This window comes from Solanum stenotomum, chromosome 8 (genome assembly GCF_019186545.1).
Source record: "Solanum stenotomum isolate F172 chromosome 8, ASM1918654v1, whole genome shotgun sequence".
Taxonomy (NCBI): Eukaryota; Viridiplantae; Streptophyta; class Magnoliopsida; order Solanales; family Solanaceae; genus Solanum; species Solanum stenotomum.
Window position 1 is genome coordinate 7,347,353 of NC_064289.1, and position 15,155 is coordinate 7,362,507.

Sequence of the window (15,155 nt, forward strand, 5' to 3'; positions counted from 1 at the left end):
CTCTCCTTTTCCAACAACAAAGCTCGTAGATTGGAATTGACCAAATAGGAGAATGGAGTTTAAATTAGAATGTTAGGTGGTCTTTTTTCAAATATCAGAATTACCATGAGACATGTTGGTAGATCACAATGATAATAATAATAATATGGTTCATGATAAAATATAACAATTAAAATCAAGATTAATATCGATTAATTAGACACCTAAATTATACAACTCAAAGTTGGTAAATTGCTGCTATCATCGCTGATGAATGCTGCTAATTCTTTTTTTTTTTTCAAAGCTTAAATTTTCATTTTAACTAGGGAATTTGACTATCCTATATATTTATCGGGCATTCTAAGATAGGAAAATCTGAGACAAGAATTAAGATGGGGGCATTTTAGACTTTCAAACAAATTTAAAATTTGAAAATTTAAATTTTTGCTTTGCAGTTGGACATATACTTTATTTGGAAAAAAAATTAAAGTTTTATAAATGAAAATCTTCAAAAATTAAATTTCTTGGTCAAACAGACCTTTTAAAGACAAATTTTATCCAAAATTTGCGATGATGCCAGCTAAAGACAGCATAATATAAGACAAAAATCATGGTCAGGGGCATTTTAGACTTTCAAACAATGGTATTTTTGGTATTAAGAAAATCTGTAAAAGAACCTTACAAATGGCTTCAGCTCATAGTCATCGGTAAAGTCGAAACTCCAAAAATGTACTTATAGTTGCAGCTATGCAAAGTTGTTCATCTTTTTTTTAAGGACCGATAATTTTTTCTTCTTTTCGTCTTCTTCTTCAAAAAAAAACGTAAAAGTTGTTTCATCAATGGCTCATTTTTGGAACCAAACTAATGCTCTGTTCCGCAAGAATCTCGTATATCACGTTAGTTCAAAAATTCTGTATCTGTTTTCAATTTTGATTTTATCTTTGGTTAATTTCATCGGTTAGATTTGGAATTTTTGAGTTTTGCAGAGACGGCATGCGAGGTCACACTTGAAGGTGATTTTGTTTCCAGCAATTCTGTTTATACTTCTAGGGTCTTTTCAAAGCTACTCCAACAAGACAGACAGAGTAAAAAATGACCCCATAATTAAACTTGAATGGCCTCCTTTACTGCAAATTCCTTCTCCTCAATTTCGTGCGGTGATGACTGATTCAATGCCGTTTTCTGGACTGCCTGATGCATCTTGCAGAGGAACTGGTTCATGCCCCGTAACTGTACTTATCACAGGGAACAACAGAACCATTGGAGAAAGTATAAGTTTTTTGTTCCATACATGTCATTGCTACTTTTAGTACATTAAGCTAGAGTTTTATGGTAGATTTTGAAAATTTATCTTCATTTATATGAGTTTGGCCATCAAATTTGATCGAGTTCTGAACTTCTGATTATCTCCAAATATTTGATCAGACCTGTTTTTGGGGTTTTTTTGAGACTTTGACTCGCAAAACTTCAATTTTCAAGTTTTAACTTTAAAATTTATGGCCAAACGGGAGCTAAAGGAAGATATTTAGGGTTACCTAGTATTGGTGGTGGTGGGAGTTAGTAGGTGCCCCATGGAATTAGTGCAAGTCCAGGTGTGCGCAAGCTAGCCAGGATATCAGGGTTGTTTAAAAAAAATAGGAAGATAGGACTGGGACTTATCTTTTTCTAAATTTAATTTGTGAATTTTGGTAGGTGTGGCTGGGAAGATGTTCATAGATTCTCCAGAACCAAATTCAACAAGTGATTACCGGACAATTGCTGATGGCATTTTCGTGAGTTCTCTTTCCTTTTGATTCTGATCATTGCCTCATTTTCTTTCTTGTTTTTTTGTTTCTTATCCTTGTATCTTGGTCTTGGTTGTTGGATCAGGTTGTAGCAATTTTGAAGTTTTATTCTGCTTATTATGTTTTCTTATTACCACTGTGCATTACGTGATTTTGGAAATATTCCAGGGGACAGACGCTGGCAGTGATAGGCTGGATAGCAACTTATTCTATCATGTTCGACCTCAATGTTCTGCTTCGCCCTTCAAAAACTCCACATCAGAAACTGGTAATGTCCTTTAATACTATCTATTGGTGCTAATGTCTTTAGAGCACAGTGTCTACCAATTTCCCTGTTTTATTTTCATATTTTGCAATGCCATCAAAATTTGTGCATTTAAAAACAATTTAAATATGAAGCCAGTCAAGTCCAATCCTTTCTCATGCTTACTCCGCAAAACTTTTATTTGAGTTTTATATGCTCATTCTCTGTCTGCCAGGCCTTCTATTTACTTTTGTATAGTGTGTTCTTTCTCCTTGTGACATTTTTTAAACACCAGAAGTATGTAAAATGCACTGATTTCACTTCTATGCCAATTTTAGATATCATATGTGTGGAAGGTTTAAATTTGTGGCGCAACAGCTCTGCTGAGATTAACGATGAGCTATTCAAAGGATACAGAGAAGGAAATACACAGGAGATACTAAACGAAATTTTGGCAGGTTATTCTCTTAGATGTCTGGACCTTATAGTTTCATATCTTTACATTCCTCCTATTGATACTTTTCTCGTCTCCCACAGCTTATGATTTCTTGGATACAAGTGGAGAGAATTTCAATGTCAACATTCAATTCAATTCTACTTATGGGTCCAATCTTTTCAATCATGAACCTGAATTGTTGAGAATACCGCGTTCTGAGAACATGGTATATCCTTATATCCTTTTTTATGCAGCTAGTAGAAGCTTTACTAATAAAGAAAAAGGTTCTACATAGCTTAGATCTTCTTAATTTCTTTTCAATCCATTGTTAGATTGTACTTAGCAGGTGTAGCTTGCTGCTTACAAATGAACCTTTATCTTCATCTTCAGCATCAAAATTATGTTTCTCCTTACCACGCGCTTTGGTAAAAAGCCTTCCACTCACTATGGTGAGAGTGCATATATTTAAAGGGGAGTAGTATTATGAATTTGAATCACAAGACAATTAGGGATCATGAGGAATTATGTTGATAAAAGAGAAAAAATATGTGTACCCAAATGTTTGAAATTTATAAGTAATAATTGTTAGAATGACTGTGTAGCGAATAAATTAAAGATGAAGCACACATCTTGGTTCTAAGTAAATATGTGCTGGCAAATACTAACATGATCTAAGTTCTAATGCTTGGTGCCAGAATTTAAAGGCCTTCTGCTTGATGCAATGTATAGCACCTTTTCTAGTTTAAAAATCTCATAATATAAAATAAGTTAATCTTTGAATGCTGTTCACAGCATATAGGAAATATGATATTTTATGCTTTTCTATGTAGGTAACAAATGCTTATCTCCAATTTTTACGTGGTTCCTCTACAAAGATGGTTCTAGATTTTGTAGCTGAGATGCCAGTTCCTGGCGGCTACATGAGGCCAAGCGACCTATCTACCTTTCTCAATATTGTCTTCTATACATGGGTCATTCTACAAGTATTTCCGGTAAATATTTGTCTAGTTTGTGAATAGTTGCATGGTTGTGGCAAAGCCGCTTTTCTAGAGGATTTTTTTGGTATTTATCATTTATTAGAAGTTTCTGGTGTCTTGATCATTTACTTTCTTTCCAGTTGAAGTTATTTTAGTGGTCCATTTATTTAGTTTATGAGTTTCAGTTGTTATAGAAAATTGAGTTTGTCCACTCGTAAGCTATTATTCTTTTCATTTGTGGCATTAGAGTTCTAATCCAGTATTTCAAATCCACTCTTTGTATTTAAGAAAAGAATATTAGTTACTTCCTTTCTAAGAGTTAAAGAGTTACGTGACTACAGAGCTGCTAAAATCTTTTTTCGGTCTCCATATATGACAAAAGTGATTTTAATGTAGGTTATATTATCATCTCTGGTTTATGAGAAGCAAAGGAAGTTAAGGATCATGATGAAGATGCATGGCCTTGGGGATGTTCCTTATTGGATGATTACTTATGCGTATTTTCTTGTCATTTCTTTAATCTACATGTCCTGTTACTTTGGATTTGGTGTATTGACAGGTACTGCAGTCTACAGTTTAGCTGCTCCTTTTACGTTTACACAAGCTGGTTCAATATTTTTTCTTGTTTTACAGGGTTAACAATTTTCAAGCTGAATTCATACAGTGTCCAGTGCATCTTTTACTTTGTCTTCACAAACTTGCAAATATCTATGGCCTTTCTATTAGCTGCAGTATTTTCAAATCTGAAGACTGCCGCAGGTTGGTGTCTGTGTAGAACTTTGTAAAAGTCCTTCACAGTACATGAGTAATCAATTCAAAAGGAAACTGATTTTCATGACTAATAACTGTAACATTTGGATATTGCAGTTGTTGCCTATACAATTGTCTTTGGGACGGGCATCCTGGGTTTTCTCCTGTTCCAGTCCCTAGTTGATGATGCATCATTTCCCCGTAAGTAGGTTATCTCAATTACTTTATCTTACACTTTTTCTATTTGAAAAGGTAAGGATTTTACTATTAGAACAGTATGACAAGTGCTCAGAATACTGTACAAGTGAGCAAAAGCATAGTTTTTTCTACCAAAAGTGTGGCCCTCTAGCTTTTACAATCCTTAAAGGGATTCTATGAATTCTAACAGTGTTTCTACCTCGATTACACCAAGAATGAAAAAATACAAGACAATCAAATTTGATTCTTTCTACTGATTTGTACTTCTCTTTGAAGCATCTAGAATTCATTTCTCTCTGAACGAGCCACCAGATATTCCACTTTCTTGAACTGTTATCTTTTATATAACATGCTAAAGACTGCTTAATACCTCTTGGATTTGGTTCAAAGCGGGCCAGATAAAATTAGCATTGGAAACTTAAGTTTAATCCTCCAACTTAAACTAGGGAGATAAAAATTATTTTCCGTATCTTACTCACTGTTTCGGTCCATATGAACAATGTACTAGCTATTTGGAGATGGCAACTCTAGATGTAGGCTTTGACATTATTTTTACCTTTTCTCCCGAGTAGCTTTAGAAGATCGAAATAGAAAAATACTGAGATCAGCTCAAGGTGAAGGAAACAGCAAATGTCCACGTGTTGAAGGCCTAAAATTAGCTCTACAAATTAGGCATGCGACCAGTTTGCTTCTCTTTGAGATCATTTGGCTCTTTGTACTATGACCAATGAATCACGGCTATCCTTTCATATTTTTCAGGCTATCTTTAATAGATTATGTTTATAGGGGTAAAATGCCCAGAAATTCAAAAAATATGTACTTAATGTTCCCTATTCACTTCCAAAGACACTTCTTACAAATACCTTCGAAAAGAATGGCGTAATTCTGATCCGTCATAGCCTGTCACCATCATTTATTTTGGACAACCAATGTGGTTTAATTCCGCAACTGGTTTGGTGATTTGGACAATTCTGGCTGTTTTTCTGTTCCAAATTGTGTTTCAGTAGAATTAGATATTCCTGGTGGATCACTTCAAGCAATTTTCTTTTCAGGCTAATTGTTTTTCATTGATTAATTATATTTGGTATGTTGATCACATGAGTTGAGCTTAAATGAGGAAACCTGGTTGAGGATTTGTGTAGCCGACCCTTTTTTAAGAGTGAGGCGTAATTGTTTTTGTAGTCACACTATTTGGATTCTACATGTATCTCTCGTGTTCACCAAATTTAGCATGTTTTTTTTGGAAATAGGTGGTTGGGTAATTTTCATGGAATTATACCCTGGCTTCTCTCTGTATCGTGGGTTATATGAGCTGTCCCAGTACGCACGAGGGGGATATATGGTCGGGACTTCTGGGATGTTCTGGGAGTATCTTAGTAACAGCAATAATGGCATGAGAGAGGTTCTGATTATCATGTCAATTGAATGGGTGGTATTTCTGATTGTTTCCTATTACTTGGATCAAGTTATATCATCTGGAAGTGGAAACCGTCGGAGTCTTTTGTTCTTCTTGCCAAATTCTCAAAGGAAGGATTTAACGTCACTGGAGAAATCTTCTTTTCAGAGCACAGAATCAAGTGTTCAAATTGAAAACAGTGATGTTTCCGAAGAGGTAATTAATCTTGCTAATTTTAGATTTTCATGAACTTGCTTTGAAGAGGTTCATGAACTGATGGACCATAAATGCAAGCAGAATATTTTGAACTTGTTTGGGGGTGGAGGGGGTGGAATGGTCAAGAGATAGGGCTTGGGAACATTGGGTGGGTGGGGAGGAGACAATGAACTTGGAAGTTACTTATGAAATTTGTTTTCCCTACTTTCATTAGGGAAATCATTTCCTCATTTTTAAGAGCTTGTTTTCCTTGAGAAAATATTCTCCAATATTTTATCAACCAAACATGAGAAAATTGAAAAAAAAATTCAGAAAAAAATCTCCAAAGGTTTTCCTACATACCTAACACACCCGTAGTCTCTTTTTTATGGTTTTGATTGATCCTCACCTTGAGCTGACTTTATGGAGTTGAGTAAGACCTACAGTCTATTTTCATAGCAAAGTTCAATACAAATTTCCAGTCCTTGGGCGTATGGAGTGTGGGAGAGTGGGGAAGAGGGTGTTGGAGTCCAACATCAGTTGAGGGAATGAGTTTTTATCTCCTTATATGTTGTTGGACAATCCTTGCCTTATGAGCTAGCTTTTGGAGTTGAGTTAGACCCAAAATCTAGCTTCTTTCACAGTATCATAGCCAAACCTGTCCTAATTCTTTGCTTATAATATTGCACTCCATATTATATTTTCCACGCTCCAAATGTCTAGGCCTAGGCGTGCATGGGTGTTAAAGTGTCTCATATTGGTTATGGGAATCAGTTGTTGCCCCCATACATGGTCATTGATAATCCTCATTTCATGAGCTACCTTTTGGGATTTAGTTAGACCCAATGTCAATTTTTTTTCAAAACTCTCATTAAGTATATTGTAGTGTCTGTTATGGTTATTTGGATGCTTTCCATGTTCTAGTTGCAGTCACTTGAATCGTCCTGCAGTATGCCTATAGTTGAGTCATCTCATTGTAGTCTTTTGGCTTTCTTTTACAGAGAGAGAAGGTTGAACAGTTGCTAGAAAAGCCACATTTGAATTATTCTGCCATTTGCTACAACCTCAAAAAGATGTATCCAGGAAAGGACGGGAACCCCGATAAACTTGCAGTTAAAGGAGTAACTCTCGCCTTACCGCGCGGGGAATGCTTTGGCATGCTTGGTCCAAATGGTGCAGGAAAAACTACTTTTATTAGCATGGTTAGTGAAAGTTGTCTAAAGTAACTGGGAATGAATTTTAGTTACCACATAGACCATGTTTTCTTGGGTTTAATCAAGATCTGCTTGAATTTTGTACATTGCACTTTTCCCTAGCATTTTCTAAGTGTTGGAACTTATTAAGCTATGGTACTAAATGACAGATGACTGGGCTCTTGAAGCCAAGCTCTGGGAGTGCGTATGTTGAGGGTCTAAATCTGCGGACTCAAATGAACGAAATATATGGTAGCATGGGTGTGTGTCCACAACATGAGTAAGTTTATTTGTTTTCATCATGCCTATGAACACTTGCGGCGTCATTTTTGTTCTTCGTTTTGCATTTCAAAGTGTTGACTATTAAACTTTCTCTGTTTATCCAATCCTTGTTAGCTTGCTCTGGGATACCCTAACAGGAAGGGAACACTTACTCTTTTATGGAAGACTGAAAAATCTCAAGGGTGCTGCTTTAAGCGAAGTACGTATATATAACCATCAACTTCATTTCAACATCTACTTAAATGAAGCCAAAATTAAAGAATGGATATAACGGTTTTCTTATATATATTTGCTTAGAGATGTTATATTTTGAAAGAAGATTAGCCCAGTCTCTTGCTGTTGGATTGTGAATAAAATGTTCCTAATTAGTCAATGCTGCTGTGAAAGAATTTGTACATCTGATCATTAGCAGAATCCAATAAATTGGAAATGAGTCACCTTTGTATCCTTACAACGTCGCATTCCATGAAGATAAGTTGTCATTGTGGTCTTTAATTTCCTTTGGGATTCTGTTAACAACAAGTATCTTTTACAAGCTCTGGAGCAAATCGCTAAGATTGACATACACTTCTATTTTATTCTGAGAAAGCCCTTTATCATGACGGAGAATTGTTTGATGCATTTATTTTCTCTCTTTGATCCTATCCTATTGCAACAGGCGGTGGAGAACTCTCTAAAAAGCTTCAATCTTTTCCAAGGAGGAGTTGCTGACAGATTAGCAAAAAAATATAGTGGCGGTATGAGGAGAAGACTCAGTGTAGCCATTTCATTGATTGGGGACCCGAAAGTATGTACTCCTCGTATATTATGACTTGAAATTGTGCTAAAGTTCTGGGTTCCAATGAGCTAATACTAACAGAACTCAAAAATTTTAAGGTTGTCTATATGGATGAGCCAAGCACTGGACTTGATCCTGCTTCACGGAAAATGTTGTGGGATGTCGTGAAGCATGCAAAGAAAGATAGAGCAATCATTCTCACTAGTAATCTGCTCTACACTTAGTTTTTATATACAAGCATTTCTGTTTTGGGTTATATTTTTGTAGATATCTTGAAGTTTATCCTGCGATTACCATGCAATCTCAAACATAGGCTTTATGTTTGCGTCTTCTCTCATTCGGGATAACATCAGTGATGTTGTTCTTTCTCTTCCTCTCAGCACACTCGATGGACGACGCAGAATATCTTTGCGATAGGATAGGTATCTTTGTGGACGGAAACTTTCAGTGCTTGGGAACCTCAGATGAGGTAACTTCTATGACCTTACCAACTAATTTACAACTAAAATTTCGGAACTTGATTAACACATTGAAGCTTGCATCTGTTACTGTGAATTGCTGAGAAAGTTAATATTCTAGATTTGATTTCCTACTCAATTAGCTAGGATAACATCTCGAAGGAGTGACCGTGCTTAAGGTTGGGAGAGTGGCAATGGGAGCTTGGATTTTTAAATTTCTTGTTTATTGGTGAACCATTAAACCATTTTCTAAACCAGTATATGGTTACTAAATCAATCTCATTAAAGATTCTTATCTTGTGTGATCAAATTCTGTTGATTCTCGTCCTAGTGTGATGCCACTTCTTTGGTCCATATGATTATCCTACCCATACCTCATTCTACAATCATGGTATCTAATCTTGCTAATACTAAACTGTATAATTAGCAGAAACTCTGTATATGGAGAGTTTTATTTACTGGTAAAGCTATAGTGTGTATGCTGGAACATATTTCTGATCATATGTTAACTGTAAATGACAGTTAAAAGCTAGGTATGGGGGATGCTACATGTTCACCATGACTACATCACCAGAAAATGGGTGTAAAGTGGAAGACTTGGTGAAACGCCTATCTCCAAATGCGAAGAAAACATACCATTTATATGGCACTCAGAAATTTGAGCTTCCAAAAGATGAGGTGAAACTTTCAGATGTGTTCCTAACGGTTAGACAAGCAAAGGAGAGATTTCCAGTTCAGTCTTGGGGTTTGGCTGACACAACGCTGGAGGACGTCTTCATCAAGGTGGCAACTGAGCACAGTGAATCACTTCACTAATAATCTTTTAGTGTATGCTGTTATACAGACTACAGTAGCTGGGTTTCATCTGGTTGTTGAATCCTTCATTCTCTTGCTTGTAAGATGTCATTTTATAGACAAGAAGGATAGTTGATTTATCTCAGTGAATTGCTCCACACATTGTTCAATTATATGTCTCTTTTGGTATATCACTCCCCAAGGTTTGCTTTGTTAGCTTCTGCATGACATCTGGTAATTTTGATTCTAACACTTTCTAACCTACCATAATTCCTTTCTCCGGACTTAGAATTGGTTACAAGCTAACGTATATAGATGAGTTTAGTAAAGTCAATTAGACTTTACCAAAAAAGCATATTCATACACTTTAGTCCTCACCATCACTGAACCGCAGAGAGCAATTCAGACTCATAACGAGTTCTCAAGGTGCTGTATTGTAGAGAGAGAATCTAAATTACTATTAAAAAGTGAATATCATAAGGCTATTGCATATAATGATTCCTAGGACAAAAATGAAGTAATAAAGGAGAAATACCTGTGACATAAGACAATCGCAACATTTACATTGTTAATTACACATGGTACTCTATACACAAAAAATGATATCAATATGCAAAACTTTTGAACCCGATCAAAAGGACTAAAAGCTCCTATTGAAAATGTTTCATCAAATTAACTAATACCTAGAATTTCACCTTTTGAAGCTCCAGTGGCTTATGGTAAACTCAGACTGATAGTATAAGACTACTATTCACCTTACGATCTCTTACTGTATCTGAGTTTACATACCTCATTCCCTATATATCCTAATAATATTGTCATGACAGGTGCATTTTGAGTTGTGAAGGGTCAATTACAATTCCTTGGTTTGTAGGTGAGTTGTTGTTTGTTGGAAGATCTCTTAGTTGAATATGAGGTGGTATTGGCATTTCTTCTGAGAGGCCATATATGCAAGGACTACCTGTTTCATCTGGCTCCCAATATACTTCCACCATAATACCTCCGGGATTCTGTGGAGATTTTGTTCCTGGAAGTCCAATGAATTGTGCTCCCACAGGTACCTATTGACATATTTATGTATTAATACAAATTTTTGACTGAAGTTAATCTTGTATTAGACTAGTACTTATTATATAAACAAAAGATTCTGTTGATTGACTTACTTCTACAGAGTTCCCTGAGTTCAATGTAAGAGTTTTAAATCTTCCTTCAGCTATTGCAGTTTCCACATCTGCCTGTTTAGCTATGTTCATGAAAACTTCTTCAAGAGTTGTAAGACCTAGCTGGATGTCTTTTACACCAAACTCACTTTGTCTAGCTTGAAGCTCAGCAAAGAATTCCTGATAGATGTAAAAGCCAATATTGGAAGGTGAGAAGCTAAACCTCGTGAAGTGTATATAAGTTAAATCCTTGAGTTATTGTAGATATTACCGTCAACATCTTTTCCCTTTCATGAGGAATAACATAGGTAAGGAAGCACTTATTTTCATCTTTAGGCACCACATCCAAGTGCTGTCAACAGAGTTATATGTTAGCTTTAAACAGTACTTGATAAAAAGAGAGAAGATTGAAAAGAAAACAAAAAGTAAGAGGAAGTAGCTTTTGACATACACTTTTAAAGAAGTGTTTCACAGCTTCAGGAGATGTTGTTTCACTAACTAAGCCCACATTAGCAATGAAACCAGTACCAAATTTTGCTTTCAGCCTTATGGAAGTTCCAATGCAACGAAGCCTTCCCTTTGCCATGATACCAATACGGTCACTTAAGACATCAGCTTCTTCCATTGAATGGGTTGTCAAGATAATGGCACGTCCTTTTTTGGCTTTCTCGATAATGTCCCAAACGTGCCTTCGAGTAATTGGATCCATACCAGTAGTCTATGAAGATATCAGGGAAAGAAACTGTTAAAACAGAAGCATAAAAGCTGATAAAAACATCATATGGAAAGAATTTTTAACTACCAGTACCTACCGGTTCATCCAAAATAACCAACTTTGGATCTCCAATAAGGGCTATAGCAACACTAAGACGTCGTTTCATTCCTCCACTGTAACTACAAGATCTCATCTTGGCTGACACCTTAGTGATTTTTGACTGGGATAATAGTTGAGCTACCACCTGTTTTCGTTTGAAGAATTCATTTGGTAAGATTTAAAACAGCTAACTTGTGGAATCGTTAGAAAGGTACAGAAGGATCGATATAGTTTTGGCTTATTTGCAATACCGTGTCCACTGAAGCAGGGGGTAGACCTTTAATGTTGGCAAAAATCTGAAGGTTCTCCTGTCCGGATAATGCATCCCAAAGAATATCAAACTATAAAATGAAAAAAATGAATCAATTTCTACAATATAAAAGGTAGTATGATATCAGCTGGTTCCATTGAAGGCTTGAAAACAGAAAATAACAAGAAGAAGAAATGAAAAGAATAGATATGTTACCTGGGGGCAAACTCCCATCATCCTTCGAATGTTTGTCATGCCCATAGAGCTTCGTATGGACTGATTATATACCAATGCTGTTGAAGATTGCTTCATGTTACACATATGCAACTTTAATGAACGTAAAATACGACAAAAATTGGGATCAACGCTATTACCATCTCCTGCTGTAACAGGATTAATCCCAGTCAAACAACTTATAGTAGTAGTTTTTCCAGCTCCATTGGGCCCAAGCATACAAAGTAGCTGATCCTTTTCGACGTTCAACCATAAGCCCTATGGTCATGATTTAAGAAATGTGAGGCCATTATTCTCAGCTGGCTAGTGCTGAAATACTAGTCAAAGAAAAGGACTCTAAACAGCAAGATGTAGATGCAAATTGGTTGAAAGTTTGGATGGCTAAACAAAGAGTAAACAAGTTCCTGTTTTAACACTTTTTGCGAAAATTCAGAGGTGGAACCAGAATTTAAAGTTTAGGAGTTTCTGCAACAACCTCAAGTAAATATTACAAACAATAACTGGGTTCACGTTAATATTTATAGATATTTTGTAGATTTCTTAATATATGTACAAGGCTGGGATAAACATTATCGGGCTCATGATGTACTAAATTGCATCATCAACATAGCTGCTACTACTACCACTATTATCTTCATATGGACCATAGCTAAAGTACCTTGACACTATGGAAAGGAGGACTTTTTTTTCTACAGCAGCAGCAGCAGCCACCTGTTTTCTTTCCAGGATATGTCTTAATAAGACCGCGTATTTGAACTGCATCATTGGAATTGTCACCTTCCATAGCTTGCTTTTTAACAGTGTTTTCTTCTGTAAGAACGTCTTCGTCATCTGGTGTAATAGGATCCAGCCGTGGCAATGAGCCTGAACAGATGCTACAGTTTCCTCCCTCTTACATGAGAAGGAACAGAATAATTAGATTTTTACAGCTTACAGAAAGAATAGATAGTACAGTAAAGTGGGAGTGTAGGTAGTGTTTACCTTTCACACTACTTCCACCGTTTCCAGTCCAGTAGCCAGGATATAGGAAGTACAATTTTGATTTTCTCACACCAGATATATTTGGAATTATGTTGTCGAAGTATATAGCCAAGACGAGCCAGAAAAAAAATGTTTTCACAAGTAGTATATACACATCATGCTGTTAACATAAGGGGAAATATATTAGTTGCAAGAAGAAAACAGATGAGGCAAAGACCATAGGTGGCGATAGATGTACCATGGTAGTTACACAGTCTGGTTCTTTAGGTAAACACTTTGCCCTAGTACTCCAGCTAATACCTGGATCTTTCGGACTTTCAGTTGCTTTAGTAAGTAACTGAAGACCTATAGTAAGAAGATTTGGTGGGAACAATGACCAATAAACCCTATGGCCATTGGAATATGCTGCGGAGTAGGGATAATTAGCCAGCTGTGAACCAATCTAAAAAATGGAACATGACGAATATGTTATTCCACAGATGATCAGTAATAAACAATAAAACTACGTCTCAAGTTAAGGACGGACTTACCATAGTAATGAAACCAACAATAAAGATGACAAAAGCCACATTTGTCGCTGAAGCTGCTTTGGTAAGGAAAGTAGACAGCCAATATCCAAAGGCAACCTTGCAAAAGGAACATAAACATTTATCAAACAAGTTTAGCATTATCAAAACTCTGTAATTGGTAAAACTTCAAAGGTTTAGAGGGATAATTGAGGCGTACCATAGTAAGTTGGAAGAGGAAAAACAGAAGGAACACAACCAATACGTTATTGCGCAAGAAAAAATCAAATTGAAACATCATTCCAAAGATCACAGTAAGCGTAGAAGAGAAAAATATGAGGAGTCCTTCCCAAGTGATCCATGACAACCAATAGGCTGTATCAAAAAGTCCCATCATAGTCATTGCCTGCAAGGGCACCAAATATGGCATTTAGAAAATGAAACAATTAGCCCAAAGTTATCTTCATGATTTTCTACTTATTTCCGCAACATTAATAAAACTATTTACCTTACAAAAAATAAAATAATTTCAAGAGTTCAATCTTAAAGGTTGAACCTATCAAGTTTACATTCTGGATTCTTATCAAAATGGCGATTACCTGTCGAAGCTTGAGTTCCTTTTCAGTGATCAAAGCACTGACTTGGAAGACAAAACCAAATATAGCAACTGCCATGAAAAAGACCATTGCTGATAAAGTCACTTCATTGAATATTTCACCAGGAGGATGCGGAAATTCTTTAAAACTGACATCCCAGGGGAATTTTGGATCTGAAAATGTATATAAAAACTTGGTAAATAAAACACAGAACAAAGGTGCGATGTGCTTAAGAAAAAGTATATGTACCTCCAATCAGATTTCTTGCGATTTCACGTTCTGCTGCTATTTGAAGTGGGATTTGGAACTTAAAAGTTGGATCTTCAGTTACTCCTCGTTTCACTACATCCGTGGAGTTTGTCTGAATACCATAACTAATTTTATTCCCCTTCACTATTGTAAAGTGCACAGCTGCAGGACAACGCACAGGATTATCGAAAAGCCATTTATCCACATCCTTTGCTGTGTTAAATGCTAGAACCTGGCACAACAAACGCGCAAATTTTAACTGTCAATCCATCAAATCAACAGAATCATGGTACAATAGATCAAAAACAATATACTACTAAAAACACAATACATATGTATATGAATTTAACATATGCGCGTAATTGATCCAGCATACCTTGTTGGCAGGAATAGGCCTACCAGGATTATTTGCCATAATTCCCTTAACAACATCCCCTATAGTTTTACTATGTTTTCCACTCCAAATGAAATCATAGCATGGAGTCTTAATATAAAACTTGTCCTCGCAAGGTGGGATAGGTGGCGCCATAAGAGGTTTAGGATCGCGCAATTCTTTAGCATAGCTGTTATCTGCATTGCGCGATTCATCAGATAATTTAATGCAGAATAGAAGGAAAATGAAGAAGAAAGACGAGAAGAGCTGTAGGAATGTTGCGGGTTTGTTACGCAATGCAAGCAACACATTTTTCTTAAATAATGCTTTGTATTGCTGCATTAGCAGAGGGATTCCCCCCTGCAATTCCATTGCTCTTCTCACTTCTTCTTCTTTATCTTCAAATTCAAATTTTCCCTTTTTCTTTTTACTTATTTCTTAAACTTGCAACGTCTCATTAATTAAATATAAATAAAACTACTGATCTCAACTAGTGACAAACCGATTTATGTGCAAACAAATAAGCT

The 15,155-nt window shown here is 36.1% G+C and overlaps 2 protein-coding genes across 2 annotated transcripts; one reads left to right on the forward strand and one right to left on the reverse strand.

Annotated features, from left to right (window-relative positions):
* The first annotated feature begins 748 nt into the window (after positions 1 to 748).
* LOC125872889 (ABC transporter A family member 7-like) lies at positions 749 to 9,623 on the forward strand. Its single transcript, XM_049553683.1, has 18 exons — positions 749 to 875; positions 966 to 1,248; positions 1,672 to 1,751; positions 1,932 to 2,031; positions 2,346 to 2,465; positions 2,545 to 2,669; positions 3,274 to 3,435; positions 3,817 to 3,979; positions 4,054 to 4,179; positions 4,288 to 4,371; positions 5,619 to 5,980; positions 6,961 to 7,161; positions 7,323 to 7,432; positions 7,549 to 7,633; positions 8,093 to 8,221; positions 8,311 to 8,416; positions 8,593 to 8,681; positions 9,193 to 9,623. The coding sequence occupies exons 1-18, from the start codon at positions 819 to 821 to the stop codon at positions 9,484 to 9,486; spliced, it is 2,676 nt and encodes an 891-aa protein (XP_049409640.1). The 5' UTR covers positions 749 to 818; the 3' UTR covers positions 9,487 to 9,623.
* Positions 9,624 to 10,031: 408 nt separating this feature from the next.
* On the reverse strand, positions 10,032 to 15,064 carry LOC125872888 (ABC transporter A family member 2-like). The gene is made up of 16 exons (XM_049553682.1): positions 14,632 to 15,064; positions 14,256 to 14,487; positions 14,010 to 14,179; positions 13,631 to 13,816; positions 13,435 to 13,530; positions 13,143 to 13,346; positions 12,905 to 13,064; positions 12,582 to 12,814; positions 12,064 to 12,181; positions 11,906 to 11,982; positions 11,691 to 11,780; positions 11,438 to 11,584; positions 11,077 to 11,343; positions 10,897 to 10,977; positions 10,629 to 10,805; positions 10,032 to 10,526 (listed from the first exon to the last, which is right to left on the reverse strand). Exons 1-16 carry the CDS (start codon positions 14,998 to 15,000, stop codon positions 10,284 to 10,286), a joined length of 2,850 nt encoding a protein of 949 aa, XP_049409639.1. The 5' UTR covers positions 15,001 to 15,064; the 3' UTR covers positions 10,032 to 10,283.
* Between the last annotated feature and the right edge of the window lie 91 nt (positions 15,065 to 15,155).

What these genes read in the sequence shown, in the direction of transcription:
- LOC125872889 (XM_049553683.1), top strand. Translation starts at nt 819, where the DNA reads ATGGCTCATTTTTGGAACCAAACTAATGCTCTGTTCCGCAAGAATCTC. An exon ending in TCATTCTACAAGTATTTCCG is followed by an intron (nt 3,436 to 3,816) that starts GTAAATATTTGT and finishes ATTTTAATGTAG; the next exon opens with GTTATATTATCATCTCTGGT. An exon ending in ACAGTGATGTTTCCGAAGAG is followed by an intron (nt 5,981 to 6,960) that starts GTAATTAATCTT and finishes TTTCTTTTACAG; the next exon opens with AGAGAGAAGGTTGAACAGTT.
- LOC125872888 (XM_049553682.1), bottom strand. Translation starts at nt 15,000, where the DNA reads ATGGAATTGCAGGGGGGAATCCCTCTGCTAATGCAGCAATACAAAGCA. An exon ending in CAGACTGTGTAACTACCATG is followed by an intron (nt 13,065 to 13,142) that starts GTACATCTATCG and finishes TTATGTTAACAG; the next exon opens with CATGATGTGTATATACTACT. An exon ending in CCCCTGCTTCAGTGGACACG is followed by an intron (nt 11,585 to 11,690) that starts GTATTGCAAATA and finishes AAACGAAAACAG; the next exon opens with GTGGTAGCTCAACTATTATC.